Raw genomic sequence first — 13,877 nt, forward strand, 5'->3', positions numbered from 1 at the left:
GGTTTTATAATATTCATACAAATTAACAATTTATACAATACTATTTAAAAATAATTAATCTACGCAAAAATACAATACTTTTTAACTTATATACGTCATACTGCGAGTTTTACTGTATTGTTGTAATTAATACTTATAAATTATGTTTGTAAATCTATTTGCAAGCTGTTTTAAAACTATATATATATATATATAGGTACATATGGAGGATTTGAAAAAAAAAAGGTTATACAGAAATAGATCTTTATAACACCGACAAGATACTGGTATATTGAATCGATGACGTCGTATACGGCACGGAAATGGTATAGGGGTCAGGCCGGCCAGAAAACCCCCAAAACGTAGAATATGAGAAAGCGCCGTGTCACGGGTTTTTATCAGCATAGAATCGATTTTCTCGCGGCGATTTCCTTACGGACGTTACGAGTTTACGATCCGTTGACCACGAGGCGATATGGTCAAACGTTTAGTTGAACACGCGGTAAGACGCCTGTACGCCGATCATACAGCACGGCTGCACGGGTGGTTGCCCGGTAATAGGCGCGGAACATGGTTGAGCGTCGTTTAAGATTTATATCGTGTGCCGAATCGTTTATGCAAAAATCCTGGAGGGCGGGCAAACTCGAGTGTGCGTCGTTCGACTGTAGTTTTCACGGAATTGGAGCGGACGTGGTTTTCTGGTGCAACTCGAGAGTCTCCGCGTTCTCTGTGACAGGCGATACGAGTAATCCCTATTATCCTGGCCGGCTCTACGATTCTCGGAGGACAGCGCAGAGGATATGTCCGCGACAGTGGATTCGTACAGCCAGCGAAAAAGTTTCTAAATTGATTTCTACGACCGGTACGACGCGTTTTCGCCACTGAGCCGTCGCCGAAATTAGCTTAGCGAAAAAGGCAGCTAACGAAGGTCCAGAATCCTGGCCAACGAATGGCTTTCAACGGCATGCAGATATGTCCTCCCTGCTGCGTCGTTCAGGGGCTGTGAGCGATGGCTCTCTTCGTGATTCACATTCGCCAGCACCGAATCTATAATTTCCACTTGTTTCTAGTTGCTCGAAAAAGAAATAAAAATAAAAACCGAATGGGATAGTATATGGAATATCGAGTGTTAAGAACTTTTGTTCAAAATCTTGTATTCAGCAATGAAGAATGTAAGAACTATTTGCTACAACTTGCTACAACTATTACAAATCTTATATACTACGAGATATACGAATATAATACAATGGTAACGCTAGGAATTGTTAACGCAACGGAAATAGTAACGCACGAGAGATTTCGTAAGAAGAAATTAAGTACAGGACTCAGTGATACGGGTTCTATTTTATTTTACATTGTACTCTGGTTTTCGACGTAGTGGAGAGGCTGACCTATTTGAAGGTCTCGCAGCTTGTCCTTGGATGACTGCTGATATCAGGTATCCCTGATGATGACAACAGGGGTCGCGTTCGCGTACCTCGGGTATGGAATACGGAACAGCGATAGATACAAAAGTTGTTAAGAATTATATCGATAAAGGAGCAAGACGTTGGTAGGTTGCCACTACAAACGTCACGTTTATTTCGTAGCTCGGTGATACAATCAATGACGAATCGTCTGTGATAATTCCTACGTTCGCCATAGGGAAACGCAAACAGCAGTTAAGGAACACACTGATTTTTTTGACAGTTCGGTATTTCGTAAACCAGCACGCAAACTTCCATTCAACGTCACGTCTATCCTTCTATCGTTCTTATTTAATGCTCCGATTCGAATTTGTCGCCCATAACACGCGTTCGGATCGTTCAACGAAACGCTTATCAACCAAACTAATTTAATTAAGAAAGAACGCAAGCTCGACGACATCAAATTAACCGAATCGAATGAATTATCAGTTAGAACTAGTTACATCGGTAAATTAATTTCGTAGCCGTTCGAACGAGTAGATTGTTAGTCGCAATTAGCAATTAAACGACGTATAATTAAACGTTTTGAATCGTATTAGCTCGTGTTACCGCTAAATAGGAAATCTACAGAATCAAGGCAACGGCAATAGAAGCCATAGACACTCTTTATTCAATTACACATTTAACGCTCTCTCTCTCGTTGTGCGACGCGCAGAACAAATCCTTCTTCGGTCTAATATCCATCGTCGGACCAAGTGATCGTGTAGTCGGGGTACTTCTTTTTCAGTAGACCAACAGTCATTTCGTGATCTGCCTTTCCGAAGCCCTGAAAATAAAGCAGCCTTTTTTTCGTTTCTGTTATCAGAGATGTCGTAAACCGTGGATCTTCCCAGTTTACGAATTCCGTACAGTGCTTTGATCCACGAAACGCAGGGACGACGCGAAGCGATCTGTTTCCAAAGTACACTCCACTCTGATTCGTGGAATAAAGAAAAAAAGACACGGTACCCCCAGGCAGCGTTAAAATTGCTTCCCCTCGAGGTCTCTCCGACCAGATTCGGGAAAGCCATTTTTCCAAAGTCCACAGCCCCTCCCAATGAACCTCGTTCAACCCATCGAATATCATGGTTGCGATGTGATAAGGTTTTATGCGAATTTCGCTGATCTTATCGCGCGCCTACTCCATCCCAGTCTTCAAAGTGGAATAATTAGTCTACAACGTAGGCCGTTTAAGATCAGGAACCCGGTGAATGATCATCGGCGCTCCGAGTTTTCCTTACAAACACAGTTTCAGGCGAAATTCGATTTTATCTACCACGCTCGCGGATTTACTTTTCATCTAATTTCGATTCAGCCTCGAGCTTCGCTTAACGAGAAAATCTGTGCGATTTATTGGTTTTATCGAAGTTTTTCTGATACATGGACGTAATAAAATCCTCGTTCGCATTATCTTCGTATTATCGACGAGTTTTCCGGCTCTAGACGCGAGTAAAATTACATAACGAGAAGAAAGTCGCACGAGCCTGATAGAGGAGCGTCGATGTGGACGATGTCGGAGTTAGAACATTGGTAGGTTATTAGTAAATTAGTAGCATGTAAAAGAACGAAGAGTTAGCCGATTAGATCGAGCTAGACAGAGAAGTTCGTTAGAACTCATTAATCTCTGCATTTACTTGGGAGTATCCGTAGACTTTGATGATCTTTTCGTCCGGGTCGTGCTCGATTCTTCCACCCCCGTGGCACTTGCAGCTCAAATAACGAATCGTATCCACATGATCGGCAACCTCGTTAAAAATGTTGGCTAAAGCAACAAAGAAAGAGGATGCGATTAGTACGAAGGTTAATTTAAGAATCAAGATTTTAATTGTCATTCTTTTTCCATTTCTTAAATTGATTTCTCGTACAATAACATATATTTAAGGACATATTTAAAGGAATATACAAATAATATAGAACGATGGTGCAAGGATCGCCTCGAGAGCTGCTTCGTTATCTAAATATTAGTACACGAGCATACTCTTGAACTAATTTTTCCTGCTCTTACTTTAATTTAAAATAGGAAGAAATTATCTTCCGCTAATCGGAACGATGTATAGACTATTTCTTCAGATTTTGTTAAAGTTTAATGTTTCGAATTAACGTAAGAGTTATCGAACTTTCATCGATATCGTCGCGAAAGATTTTCATCGCGTTACAAATAAATCTTATACGTTCTCTATCTACGAGTAACATCGTGAACAAAAATCTTCTCTCGTAAAGATATGCGTTAACAAAATAGTAGTAGCTTCGTAAAGCGTTGTTCTCGATAAACATGTTTAGTCGTTATAAAAGCAATAATATTTAAGATCGTTGAAAACTTTCGCCCAGTGCTATAACTGGCCGAGGTAATCCAACGACGATAACATTTTTACGAAGGCATTAAAACAAAGAAACAGGCAGTCGACGAACGAAACGAAAGGGAATTCGATCCAGTCGTTTCGTCGCATAATGCGCCGATTAAATCTTTACAGCTCGTACACTAGTTCCGCTTCGAGAAATTTTATTCCACTTGAAAACTTGGCAAATTAAAGACCGTCCAGAGTATTGATAAAAAATAAAAACAAAAAATATAAAACGTGACAAAATTTGGAAATAAAAAGCTTGATATCTGTCAGGTTTGAGGATGAACATCGAGTCGATGGACCATTCCCTTTGCGCGTATCCGTTTGCCATGTAAAAATTGGATTTCTCATTGTGCGATATCTCGCGCGAAAATTCATTTCCGCAATCTCCGCTCGTCGATGAAACGGAAAACCGATATCTTTCTGATTGCTAGAAATTAAATAACCGTACGATTGCCAGTTATATATATATATATATATATATATATATATATATATAAATGGAAGATCAACATTTCCATCGTATTTGACGATCCAAAACTGACTGACATTTTCAGTCGGAAGTCGAAACGAAGGTTCCATTATGGGTTCCCTGTTTAATTTCGCGGTGACGGCGCGAAAGTTCGTGACTAACTAATGGAATAATTTGCGCCACGCGTACCGAATAAAGTCTTGCAATAACCGAATAGATTGTACGCCTGCACCATGCATCGCAATAATCTCCGGATGCTTCGTTGCAAATGTCGTCGTGTCTCTTAAGACATTCGCTTTGAAGACGATGAAGTAAAAATCAAAATTGGGGCTGGGCTAAACTTTCGCCTCATTGTGCATCTTTATGGACGATACGTTGTGGACTTTATGCATTTGTAACGGCACGTGAGTAGAGGACAATTCAAATCACGTTGTTGTTTCGTCTCGGAGTATCAAGATCGTTAGGATACACGTAATGTAACAATAAATAAATTCCGGGCAAAACAATGTCGCCGCTGCGTGCAACCGTCGAACAAAGACGAATTTGAATTTTCCGACTCTGCCCCGACCAGTATAAGTAAACGGACGCGATCGCGAGCGAATCAGTATACAGGGTGGTTGGTAACTGGTGGTACAAGCGGAAAGGGGGTGATTCTACGCGAAAAAAGAAGTCGAAAATATAGAATAAAAATTTCTTTTTTTTTTAATTTCTCCATCGAGACAGTGAGATCCTTAATTTCCCTATTTACAGTGAGATCCGGTATAACGAGACGCGATAAGGTGCACGCGTACCGAGCGAAAATTCAAAGTCGATTTTCTCGAAAACAAAGCCACAAACGAAAAATTTTTATTCTATATTTTCGACTTCCTTTTTCGCGTAGAATCACCCCCTTTCCGCTTGTACCACCAGTTACCAATCACCCTGTATACCGAGTATCTACGAATTATCGATCGAGTTATCAGCGAGCAATTATACACTGTCTTATCGAATACGTTTGTACGGACGTGTCTCGCCATTATTTATATTTACTAATTTATTTCATTCTTTTAAATATATCTGACGCGTTGCAACGGCAAGTTCTTGTTATTCTATATTACAATCCTCTACACATTTGTAGTATCGGGGAGAAGGACCTAGGAAACGTCGAGCTAACTACAGACAATGTCGGGAGAGCCGAGGCGCTGTCGGCTCCATCAATGCATTACCGGGTCCTTCAGGTAAATAGCTTTGCCGAAAAGACCTACGTGACCCTGGCTACGAGCGTCTGTAGAACACGTGTGCGGTGGGCCTAGCAAAAGACAATAGAGTGCTACAACGGCCAGAGAGTCAGTCGAGAAGCAGAGTGCGAGTTGAGCGGACACGGAGTGTGAGTCGGCGTGCGACGATATTGTAGTCTGTCCTTTCGTTATCGAATATCACTTATTAAAATACGTTAAACTTTGAACTCTACCATCATCACTCGTCCTTACTCTAAGAAACCATCAGTTACTACACATTTATGGCAGATTTAAGTAAAAACATAATTTCGAAACAACAATAACAAACAACAACAAGTAATACGTCTTCTGTATATTTAAACAACTTAAAAAGAATATATAAACTTCGTGATTTTTCGAATAAACCCCGTAGCTACGTTTAAGGATTTGGAACTCTTGGCAAGGTTCCAACAATTTTTATATCTCCCGTAGAACCCAATCTACCGTCTACATCGTAGACTAACGGAAGTAAAATACTTGAAAACGAAGGTACTTTAAAACCAATGAAACACGTTCTGTGAAGAGCAAGGTTAATCCAAAGCGCGGGAAAGCTTCGGAATTGAGGAAATCTTCGGTCCAGAAAGATGGAGATTCGGACGAGAATTAGAAATTCTCTGTTTCACGGAGGAACAACTGGCTCCGCGCGAAGACCACGCTACCGAGTCGAATTCTGGTTAATCAAAGCCTGTGGTCACGACGAGCTTTGTGAAACGTAAACACGTCGCGACGCTCGCAATCCGAAGTTCCGACACGGATCGAATTCTCCCAGCGGAGAATTCGAACGGAACGCGGAAGTTCGAATCTCTCGGCGAATTATTAACAGACACTCTAAGTTACCAAATATGTTGGCCGTTTTGAACACGATCGTAATCTCTACTCTGATACGATCAGCGAGATTTCTCTTTTAAAGATCTTCTTTAAAGATTCTCATTTCGAAGGAACGCGAACGAACTCGTTTAATTTCAACGAGCGCGTCGTATTTATCTTTTCCATTGATCCTTGCGCAATATCGACGTCACGAATCTGCATAGTAAACACAGTATCGAGCAAACGAATTGCAAACGCACAGATTGTTTGCTTTCTAGAATCATTCTTTAATAAAGCTATCCTTATCTGCCAACACGTGTGTTTCTTTATGCAACGAGAATCCAGGTTGTCAATCCGATTCCCATCGTTGTTTCGATAAGGAAGGTTTTACATTATAGTTCGATTTCCAAAGATAGAAGACACGAAACGAATGAATATTTCGCCAAGAACTGTGGATATTCGTACGTGACCCTTGTTTCTTTCGCATGGAAATCGTTTCCTTGTAGGACGACTGTACTTTGTAATATTCGTTAACCCTGGAGAAAAAATAACTTTCGTCGTATTCTTACGCTGTGAAACACACGTCCTACGAAGAAGTTCGTAAACCAGAGGTCGTAAATAATTTCGAAGAAACTTGGAACGAAGTTAGACGCGAAGATGGGAAATAAATGAAGGGAATTATCGAGTAGCGGGAAATCAATTATCCAGATCCGGGAAGGGAAGGGAAAAAGAAGAAGAAAACGTGACAAAAGAGTGGTTCTCTGTTGACGTTGGTTGTATACTCGCCGGTATCGCTGATGACAGAACACCCGTGCATATTAAACGCGATTTCATTGTCCGACGTTCAGACGACGCACATAAATTTCACAGAAACGGTGGACACAGAATCGACGAAAAAGCTCGGTCTCGGTTTGAGATTGAAAGGGATGAAATATCGCTATAAATCGTGCAGTAAATTTAAAAAAAAAAGGGGGGGGAGAACAACGTTGTCGAGTGGTTTTCTTCGGTGCTATCGTTTTTTGATTGGACGAAGAACCGGAAAAGAAAAAAGAGTAGAAGGAGACTGGTAACACGCGTGACAAACGAGGCGACCACGACCCGTCCGTAGTAAAACCTTGACGAAAAAACGTTTATCTTGACCCATCTAAACGCAGCGTATCCCATTAATTCCGTGCTTCCGTTTTTCCAAGTTTCGACGCGAGGCGGAAGCGACCCGAGTACGTCGACGCTGAATAATGAAGAAATAAAAATGAAAAATAAAGATAGGACTACACGGTCGGTATTGGATAATTCTCGTGCGAAAAGACTATTTGGTTATTTTAAAATTATACTGCCAGCCTTTCCTTGCTGTTTGAGATGGTAACTTCGTTAACACGGCGAATCGCGCTTCACACGATCACCGTCGACAAATTTTGAACTGAAACATCCATCTAAATTCTATCATCCACCTTGTATTTTCGACCAATCGCGGGGAGACGCAATCGCGAGGAAACGCGTCAACGGCAGTCGTAAATTCCCGTTACGATTATAATAATCGACGCCGCGAATAGATCGATCCCCTGATTTCCATTGAGATAATAGGGGTGGTTGAAGTGGTATAACGCTGCGATTAACAGGGTTATAAACTATATACTTTCAACACTTAAGAGTTACACCGTTGCGTATGATATACGTGGTAGACAATGATTTGGCGTACGAAGATGCGATACACTTGCACAATATTCGTCGGTAGTCGAGCAAGGCCCTTATAGTTGAGTTTCTAGTTGTAGTTGACGTAACAGTAGAGGAGACTGACGTTCCGCTCTCATGCAATTACGGAGGAAAGCTCGGTGTGGGTGTGGTGTTTTGAACGAAGAAAGCGGATTCGTTGCTCACGCTTTTCGTTAGCAAGGCGAGGGCAACGATCTGCGATGTCCATTGGTTCTAGTCAGTGTTAACGAGAGATGAGAGGGAAAGGAAACCTCCTACCAACGTTGCTAGTTGGTGTCATTGTTTAAGGGAAAAACCGGATTTTTTCGTTACTTTTTCGTTAGGTCACTACCCGCTTTCTCCGTAATTTTTAGGACTTTTCTAAAAACCAGCCGTGCACCGAAAATATTTCTAAGATTAAAAAATCCTTCGGGACAAACAGATTGACCGAAAATCATACGTTGACACAACGAAGTTAAAAGTTAAAGGTTTATGGTGGATCCTTAGATTTATCGAGGGTCGGAGTGACGGTACGTAGACCGTTGGCTGTCCAGCAGCGAGGGATGGACTGCAGATGTCTTACGCGACATAACACACCTAAATAATCGCCTAATTGATCAGATTTTCGACTTTTCTTTCGTTAAAAAATTCATCTTCGACCCGACTATCGCTGGATCCGGAGGCGCTGGACAGTGGATGCGTAAATCTGTGATTAAAATAAAGGTTGTAGCGAGTGATGTCGTTAGAAAGCACAACGGCATTTATAGGCCACCAGAAGATCGACGACGTGAACGTACGCTGTATATATCAGCCGCAATATTGTCAGAAAGGGTGAATGGGGTGAGTTGGAAATTACCAGAAATCGATAAGGAAGGGGTATCTCGGTCTCTCGGTGGGTACTAAAAGCACGGCCGGGTAAATCGCTAAGTGCAAAACACGGTAAAGGTAGAGGGCCGAGAAGCTTCCGGTTGCTAGGTGAAAGAGCTCTGGCTTCGCCGGAGTTGGTTTCCGCAGCAGAAAAATCTGTTTTGATCCTTCGTCGTAAATATACGATAATATACGTGGTTCTATTCAAAATTTATCCGCAAACATTTGTTAGACAAGATCTTAAACAGGATTTTAGGATCTAGACAATCTCAAATTCGTTGTGTCATAAGTACCCGTGTTCGTATAAAAAAATGTAGAGACATGTTAGCTTCGATTGTTACAAATATAAAATACGAGAAAATAGGAAGAATCAGATTTAATTATTTTTGTACCAGTCTCGAAACGTTTATCGATTTCTATATCTGAAAGGTATCAGTAAATGCGAACGACGAGTTCGTGGATGTCGTTATCATAATGGCAACTGTAGCCTTCTCTACGAAAAAGAAGTCGCTAGTCGAAGCAACAGAAGACATTTTATCCGATCAAAATGGCATTCGGCAAAACGTCTAAGGTGTCCACGATGAAAACCTGTCCAGAAGTTTCGATAATCACGCCAGACGATATTCTGCAGCGCGAAAACGCGCAACTGATTTATGCAGGTGAGACGGGTCAATTTCGCTGTCACGAGCTTCCAGCTTTGCAACTCAAGATTTATGGCATCGATTTACACGCGCGATTCGATGAAATATCGTCCTTTCGGCGAAATATCACGCAACGAGATGAAAAACCACGATTAAACCAGAAGAGAAGACACAACGATCGAATCTCCGGTCCATCCATCGACAACCACCGCGAATGTAGCTTTTCTCCAAGGTCGCTACTGCCACGGGAGAATGAAATAAAGCAGGAAATGGGACAAGGAAATGGACTGGTTGATTTCGTTCGCCATGCGAACGAACATCGCGCAACTCGGAAATCGCCGTGATTTTCTCTCTTTTTTACGCATGGACGTTTACGAACGTTTGACTAAAGCAAATCGTCGAACGAGAATTTTGCACTCCGCCGTGCTGTAGCTCCAGCCAACCTGTCGAAAACGTTTCATCGAGAGACAAGCAAACGCGATTGCAGCACGCTGCGATTCGGCCGACTCGAACCACGGTCCAATTATCGGCGAGCGAGTTTGCAGGCGTGAAAAAGGTCGAGGGAAGTTAATTAGGACGGTATAATCATCGCCCTCAAGTTCATTATCCCGAGCAAGGGAGAAAGGTTGTAACCGTGAAGGGATATGGCCGTCCTTGGGATGTGAATTCGCCCGCGACACGCTCAATGCCGCTTTCAAATTTTCGAAATTAAGGTCCGATGCCACTAGCACTCTGGCGATATTCATTTGCAATTAGCAGTTTTAGGGTGACACGCTCACCGGATTGATTAAGTCGTGAAACGAGGAGTGGAAAATGTTGGTCGTGAATTAAAGACGGATATTCAGTTGATAATAAGTTTGCTAGAATTTTGGGGCTCGTTTCGCCAAGTCTGGAAACAACATCGTAGGTCGCTCAGAGAGACCGGAAATTTATACCAACGAGAGCGAAGTTGCAATTTAAAATACATCGGACGAGAATCAACGTTCATCTAGAAGATTAAAGGTTATCGTGACTCTTGGTTCGATTCGCCCACGCGTGAAATTTATATTTTGCAAGCAAATTCAATCATAAATGTTTGAAGGACTTGCGCGGAATTTTGCAGCTCCGATAATATATACAGCGATGTACAATGACACTCGTCGAGCTACCGCCGAAAAATTCTGCAAAAAGTCAACCTACCGGTCGAAGGATTACGATCACTCTCCTACAAACGATCGAACCAACAACATCGCTGCAGTCTCGACATTTTCAGTTTATGTTTCAAACTCTCGCTTGATCTCCGAAAATAATGAAAAATAACAGGTATGGATTAAATCGGGCGATCGAACGATCCGCGTCGTGCTAATCGCCTAATGACGATAATCTATTCAGCCGGATCCAAGAAGATTACGCCATCGAGACACACGTTTCGCCGTAAGAAGCAATTAACGGGACGATTGATCGCGATTGTACTCGCGATAATCTGTTCTAGCGCAATTTGTTTAACGTCCTTGGAAATCGATTAAAATTTTCGAGCGTGTACCAGCCGAGAATGGAACAAATACTTTGATCCATCGATAGAAATACTTGCTGATAATTAAATCGCCGAAGCGTTGAAAACTCGTCTTATGGACGATGCTTTTCAATGCATTCGATTAATCACGGTATTTACCGGATGAACGAGCATCTGAACAAACTTTGCCGTTACATAATAGAAACCTAGCAAAGATAGGAGAAATGGTTCAAGGTACACCGAACGACTTTTCCATCGGTGTAGTTGGGTTAGGTTTTACAACTGTGTCCTGCAGCTCGTGTTTATTCAGAAAACAAACCCGATCGGAAGGGCACAAAAGAGAAAGACGTAAAGATGCGAGAGAAAAGTAAAATAAGTTCCATCCGTATTAAGATGTCTTTTTTTACGTGAGAATGGTTCAAGTTTGGCGGTTCCATGGGCCGCAGTGATGTAAACCTAACTTTCGCCGACGGCTTGTCACAAGCCGATTTTCCAACTGGCTTACGTAAAACTTCGTAATCTCGTTTCCTCTGACGGACATCTGGATCGGCGCCCACGATACCGAGTAAGATACGCTCTTAATTCGAACATATGAGAAAGGTTAAAGAAAACTTTCAAAACTTTTTATTACAAATATCGTTTCGTTTCTGTGGCGTATTATTACGTCAGAGAACTGTGTCTATTATCAAATTCCATCTGCAAGGTGGAAAGTTGCACACAAAGGATAAAAGTAAATCTTCATGAGATTAAAACTCGGGTTACTCGATTATGGACGGAGGATCACTGTGCCCGGCCAATAAAACTTTCTCTCTGATGAAACGCATAGCCGGAGAGTTAATTTATTTCTAGAACAGCGACGTAAAAGCCAAAGTAATCCCGCGAAATCGGAAGAAGAAACGGCGGATAACGAAAACTGTAAAACGAGACGACGCTTTTATTACGCGAAACGTCCTTTAACGCGTTGAATACCGCGTGAGCCATCGATGACCCACGCTGAACTTCTCATTTAGATCGGACCGTTGTAATTATTTCGTGTAAAACGGAACACGATCGTGAAATGCTACAAAATATAATCAGTCGATGTATAATACAATTGCAATAGTATGGACGATCGATGATTCGCGTAGTCTGAACAGTGAAAATGGTCCTGCATTCAACGTATTGACGTCAGACGAATGTTAATCGAGAAGTTTTACAACGGAGCAGATTTCCTCGTAGATACGTAAGAAACGGATGTATTCTGTAGAAAACGTGCGTCATAGATCCAGCGAATTTTTTTTATGACACCAAAGAAAGCGAACACTTGTATTTCTAACTGAAATATGAAACACGGAAATGAAGTAGAAATTACATTGACGGCGAGATGAATTACGATGGCCGCAAGACGTGGATAAATAGGGAGACGAAAGAGTTTGGCCGATAATCGAAGTTTTTCCAAGCGATCTGTAGCTTTTGCTTCCGACGATCGAGGGTGGTTCTCACGATGATTGGCGAGATTTCGTGTGGCAATATTTTATCACGTAATCGAATACTTGCTCGGTTTCCTTTTCACGAAGGATCGTCGAAAAGGGGATGAAAAAATGACCGACGAGGCTATCCTTATTTTCGATAGAATATCCCGCCTCTTGTATCGCGATTCTTGGGGTCAATTTACCCAACCTACCATGAACTGTTTCACCGGTTACGAAGCAACGAATTAGAGTCTCCCCGTGAAAAGTATCCGAACACATATATATTTTAAAAAATTAATGTACGTAGTATTGCATACGATAAATAAAAATATATATTATTACCGTATTTCCTAATAGATAATTTACATTTACAATCTGCTTATTCCGAAATAGTTAGGAAGCATTCGTTCTAATTATTTGTTTATCAGTAATGTAATTAGTTTGGGAAAATTCACGTTTTGTTAGCAAGAATCGGCCAGAGTGTTCAGATACTTACGAGCAGTAAACGTGTGAAATAGAAATCGGCATAGCGTGGGAACTATCGTTAGAACGTATTACTGTGGGAAGGATTAAGGGAAAGTAGAGTATGATATTTCAAGCACGCTGAAATCGAGTGTCAAGGACAGGCCGTGAGAATATCCTTAGACAACGAATAAAGACCACTCTACGAAGAAGTCCATCTCTTACGGATGAGAATCGTACGGGAAATTAGACGAAGGATCTTGTCTCGTCAGAAGCTGCTTTAATCGTTCGAGTATCCAAAGGAAACGTGGGAGAATATCCAATGTTATTCGGTCGCGTGAAACCTTCCTATAAACGTAGAAGCGTATCTCAGCTGTTAATAAATTTGATAACAAGATAAACCTTCAAAGGGCATAACTTTGCATCGGAAGTTTAGCATGTTCGCGATCTCGTGATTCATATATGAGCCAGGATAACTCCCTCCCTTCTGCTATTTAGATTCATTCGTCGGAATTTGATGGAAATTAATAACTTAATGGCGAATTAATTATTATGGAATTTGCGGGCTATGAGGTTCAATTATCTATGGGAAAATATTATTCGATTTAATCTAATAAAAAAATTAATATTAGTAATGAAAAATTGGTAATGCTTACTTACAAGGTAACGCATTGTCTTGGGACGTGAATGCTGTTATACAGACGTAATATCTGCTTTGTACCTCACTGTGCGCAAACAGCGTTCCGGAATTACTATCTCGAACAAGGAAATTTAGAAAAGGCAGGTCGCGAAAGACAGCAAAATATTTTCCGCTTGCGGCTGTAATTCGTATTATTTTGCTGCGTGTACGGTGATAATTTTTGTTACTCTATATTTCAACAATTATGTTACACTTGGCGCAAACTCGGTATTTTCTTACTAAAATTCCTCTTGAGATTAAAGTCGCATATATTTCCTGACTGTATGTATTCAGT

At 41.3% G+C, this 13,877-nt stretch overlaps 1 protein-coding gene across 1 annotated transcript in view; it reads right to left on the reverse strand.

Annotated features, from left to right (window-relative positions):
- Positions 1–1,513: 1,513 nt before the first annotated feature.
- The window catches only part of LOC117154092 (14 kDa phosphohistidine phosphatase), a 63,669-nt gene continuing 51,305 nt past the window's right edge, over positions 1,514–13,877 (reverse strand). The window contains exons 3-4 of the mRNA XM_033328771.2: positions 3,059–3,186; positions 1,514–2,211 (exon numbers count right to left, since the gene is read on the reverse strand). Of these exons, the coding sequence (XP_033184662.1) occupies positions 2,119–2,211; positions 3,059–3,186 (221 nt within the window). The 3' untranslated portion in view covers positions 1,514–2,118. The remainder of the gene's footprint in view (positions 2,212–3,058; positions 3,187–13,877) is intronic.

The sequence above is a fragment of the Bombus vancouverensis genome, chromosome 3, assembly GCF_051014615.1.
Source record: "Bombus vancouverensis nearcticus chromosome 3, iyBomVanc1_principal, whole genome shotgun sequence".
NCBI classification, from domain to species: Eukaryota; Metazoa; Arthropoda; class Insecta; order Hymenoptera; family Apidae; genus Bombus; species Bombus vancouverensis.